At 38.7% G+C, this 2,500-nt stretch overlaps 1 protein-coding gene across 1 annotated transcript in view; it reads left to right on the top strand.

Moving 5' to 3' along the window:
- LOC122255290 (uncharacterized) overlaps nucleotides 1–2,500 on the top strand; it is a 3,847-nt gene that overhangs the window by 940 nt on the left and 407 nt on the right. Inside the window, exons 3-10 of the mRNA XM_043019254.2 lie at nucleotides 148–246; nucleotides 405–527; nucleotides 680–790; nucleotides 1,002–1,130; nucleotides 1,288–1,398; nucleotides 1,557–1,667; nucleotides 2,157–2,261; nucleotides 2,445–2,500. The exon at nucleotides 2,445–2,500 is cut by the window's right edge and continues 407 nt beyond it. Coding sequence (XP_042875188.2) covers nucleotides 148–246; nucleotides 405–527; nucleotides 680–790; nucleotides 1,002–1,130; nucleotides 1,288–1,398; nucleotides 1,557–1,667; nucleotides 2,157–2,261; nucleotides 2,445–2,500 — 845 coding nt within the window. The remainder of the gene's footprint in view (nucleotides 1–147; nucleotides 247–404; nucleotides 528–679; nucleotides 791–1,001; nucleotides 1,131–1,287; nucleotides 1,399–1,556; nucleotides 1,668–2,156; nucleotides 2,262–2,444) is intronic.

Genomic DNA, 2,500 nt, shown 5'->3' with positions numbered 1-2,500 from the left:
TTGTTGTTAAATTGAACTGTATCTAAACTACGAAATTATCAATACACCTCAGCTCGAATCCTCTTGCATTTATTGCATTTATTGAATTTATTGATTGCATGCTTTTTGGTCTTCTGTTTTCTCAAGAATTTTCGTTTCACTCCTTAGGACGACCAGCAACACGAGGAGATACCGGTTTCAATTCCTCTGGTATTGGCAAGGATGGTCTTGGATCCAATAAGAGGCATAGAGATGACAAGCCTTGTGGTTAGTCTTTTTTTCCGAGAATTGAATTATCATGAGATCATCTACATACTCAGTGTTATGTTGTCTTGAAATATATATAATGCAATGATATGTGAAACGTTTTCCATATATATTTACGATACATATGATCAAAAGGACTTTATCATTTCTCTCTATAGGACGACCAGCTACACAAGAAGTTACAAGGTTTAATGTCTCGCGTTCTGGTAGGGATGATTCCACGTCTGACAAGAAGCAGTCTGAAGAGAAGGCTTTTGGAGCCAAGGACCAAGACACCTCAGGTCAGTTTTCCTAAAGTCGGATCACCTTGAATTCTATATATAATTCACATACAGTGTTAAAAGATCTTGAAATATATAACTGGACATGATGTAGGAAGTATGTCCCATTCATGTTTGCAAATGATCGAAAGGACTTGAATATCTCTCTCTAGGACGTCCAGGCACACGAGGGGATGGGAAGTTGAACGCATCGGATAAGGACAGTTTTTGGTCCGACTCGGAGAAATCCAACGATGAGTCGGAGGGGGACAAGGATGCCTCAAGTTAGTTTCTATCACAACTAACATGAATTACAAAGAGTTGCCCTATGTACAAAAAATACCTCTTTCCCTCACGTTTATAAGCATAGTGTTTATGGTGGAAATTACCTAAATGTCCGTAAATTGGTAAACACTTAAAGCCTCACAGTGTTTGCGTCTTGTGCATATTTTTTTAGTCAACTATACTCATAAGAAATCACTCTCCACTCTTTAGAACGGCCAGCAACACGAGGACGAGGAGACACAAGTTTCAATTCCTCTGGTATTGGTAAGGAGGATCATGGGTTCGATAAGAAGGAGACCGAAGACAAGACTTTTGAAAGCAAGAACCAAGACACTTCCGGTCAGTTTTTATAAAGTTCGATTTCACTAAATTCTATAAATTCTATATATTGCCTATATATGATCTTGAAATATAAATCGCTGGGCATGATATGAGAGGTATGTCCCATGTATGTTTATTTATATCTGTTCGAAGGGTCTTTATTATCTCTTTCTAGGACGCCCAGCCACACGAGGGGATGTGAGAATGAAAACACCGAATAAGGATAATTCTGGATCCGACTCGGAGAAATCCAACGATCAGTCGGAGGACACTAAGGACCTCTCAAGTTAGTTATCCTAATGCCTAACATTAATCGATATAAGTTATGATATTCACCAAAAATTCTCTCTCTCTTTCTCTCTCGTATACAGACACAATTGTGGGATTTATGAAGTATGAGCTACACAAGCTTGGATTATTTACGAAAGCTCTTTCTCTCTCCAGAACGGCCACCGACGGGCTACCATCCTTCGGCCCTCGAGAAGGACAACTCAGGATCCGACCCGAAGGACTCAGAAGATAAGTCAGACAAGAAAAAGGGGATTGATGCTTCGGGTCAGTTTAAATTTGAATTATCTTGAAAGCTATACTGAAACACTTTATCCTTTGCTTACTCAATCTCACACACTCAGTGTTCATGTTGTATTTGTTCAGATCAATGCAATGTTGTATATTCTCCGAGCTAATTCATGATAGATATGTAAATAAATGTATACATATATAAATACACCCACCCACACACACACACACACACACACACACACACACACACACACACACAAACATGCACATTCCACATAAACACACAGACACACACACACACACACACACATATATATATACATATATGGCAGATAAACCCACTATACACAAAATAGATTTATTGAAAATGAGACGACAGTTTCAAGATCCATCTTGATATATATATATATATATATATATATATATATATATATATATATATATATATATATATATATCAAATATGTATATATTACATACGTCCAGAGGCCAGCTATATCACCTGTAACCTCTCGCCCTCAGGTCGCCCAGCTACAAGAGGAAACACAAGCTACAACCCGTCAGGTCTCGGCAAGGACAACTCCAAGTCTGACTCGGAGAAGGACGACAAGGCAGATAAGAACAAAGGTCAGTTCGGGTTAGGTCAGTTTTGCTCACAATTACGATAAAGAGGGAAAATAACTAATGCACAACGTGAATAAAACAGTTTAATGCTATTTTCTGGAATTCAGTCATGTGTCTATAATAGTCAAAACCATTATCTCGTGCGAATGATCCGATACAAAGGACTAACGAGCGATTCCTTTATAGGATTCAACGGTAACAGGCTCACCACGGGTACAGTCAGGAGTACCAACAGCGGGAGG

Source organism: Penaeus japonicus, unplaced genomic scaffold (assembly GCF_977035675.1).
Source record: "Penaeus japonicus unplaced genomic scaffold, GWHDUDI00000001_assembly GWHDUDI00000008, whole genome shotgun sequence".
Lineage (NCBI taxonomy): Eukaryota > Metazoa > Arthropoda > Malacostraca > Decapoda > Penaeidae > Penaeus > Penaeus japonicus.
Note: the sequence above shows the minus strand (reverse complement) of the source record. Positions and strands in the feature narration are given on the sequence as shown.